The sequence below is a fragment of the Ipomoea triloba genome, chromosome 8, assembly GCF_003576645.1.
Source record: "Ipomoea triloba cultivar NCNSP0323 chromosome 8, ASM357664v1".
NCBI lineage: Eukaryota > Viridiplantae > Streptophyta > Magnoliopsida > Solanales > Convolvulaceae > Ipomoea > Ipomoea triloba.
Genome location: NC_044923.1, coordinates 9,670,162 through 9,670,708, shown reverse-complemented (window position 1 = coordinate 9,670,708; position 547 = coordinate 9,670,162). Strand labels below are relative to the sequence as shown.

The following is a 547-nucleotide window of genomic DNA, read 5'->3' as shown; positions in this document are numbered from 1 at the left end:
GATGATTTCTACTTTGAATATGAGGTGAATGAAAAGGATCAATTGAGCCGTGTGTTTTGGGCCGATGGTGTTGCAAGAAAACAGTTTAGCTTATTCGGAGAAGCCATGGCGTTTGACGCGACATACCAAACGAACAAGTAAGTCCCTCAATAACATTGACGAAAATCCATTCTGATATGAAGTGATTTATTACATTGTTTGAAACATGTGTGGTTGTTGATGTATGTGCGGGTGTATGTAAATCAACGTGTTTGCTGCGTTTATTGTATGCTACAACCAGTCTGTGTGCGTGTGTGTAGTTTTGGTTGTCGAAGGAGTAGTGAGTGTGTTAAACGGTGCGTGAATGTCGGTGTGCACTGGTGTGCGTGTTAGCGTTATGGTATGTGCACTACAATGTGCATTGGTGTGTGACTGGTAGAGTTGCGATGTGTGCATTATGCTGGTTAGTGGTGTTGGAAAGAATGTAATGTGTGTGCACGTTTTTATATGTGCGTGTGTGTAGTTTTGGTTGTTGAAGGAGTTGTGAGTGTGTTTGTCGGGTGTGAAT

At 42.2% G+C, this 547-nt stretch overlaps 1 protein-coding gene across 1 annotated transcript in view; it reads left to right on the top strand.

Annotated features, from left to right (window-relative positions):
* LOC116026921 (protein FAR1-RELATED SEQUENCE 5-like) overlaps positions 1–547 on the top strand; it is a 26,210-nt gene that overhangs the window by 23,586 nt on the left and 2,077 nt on the right. The window contains exon 2 of the mRNA XM_031268348.1: positions 37–137. Within this exon, the coding sequence (XP_031124208.1) occupies positions 37–137 (101 nt within the window). The remainder of the gene's footprint in view (positions 1–36; positions 138–547) is intronic.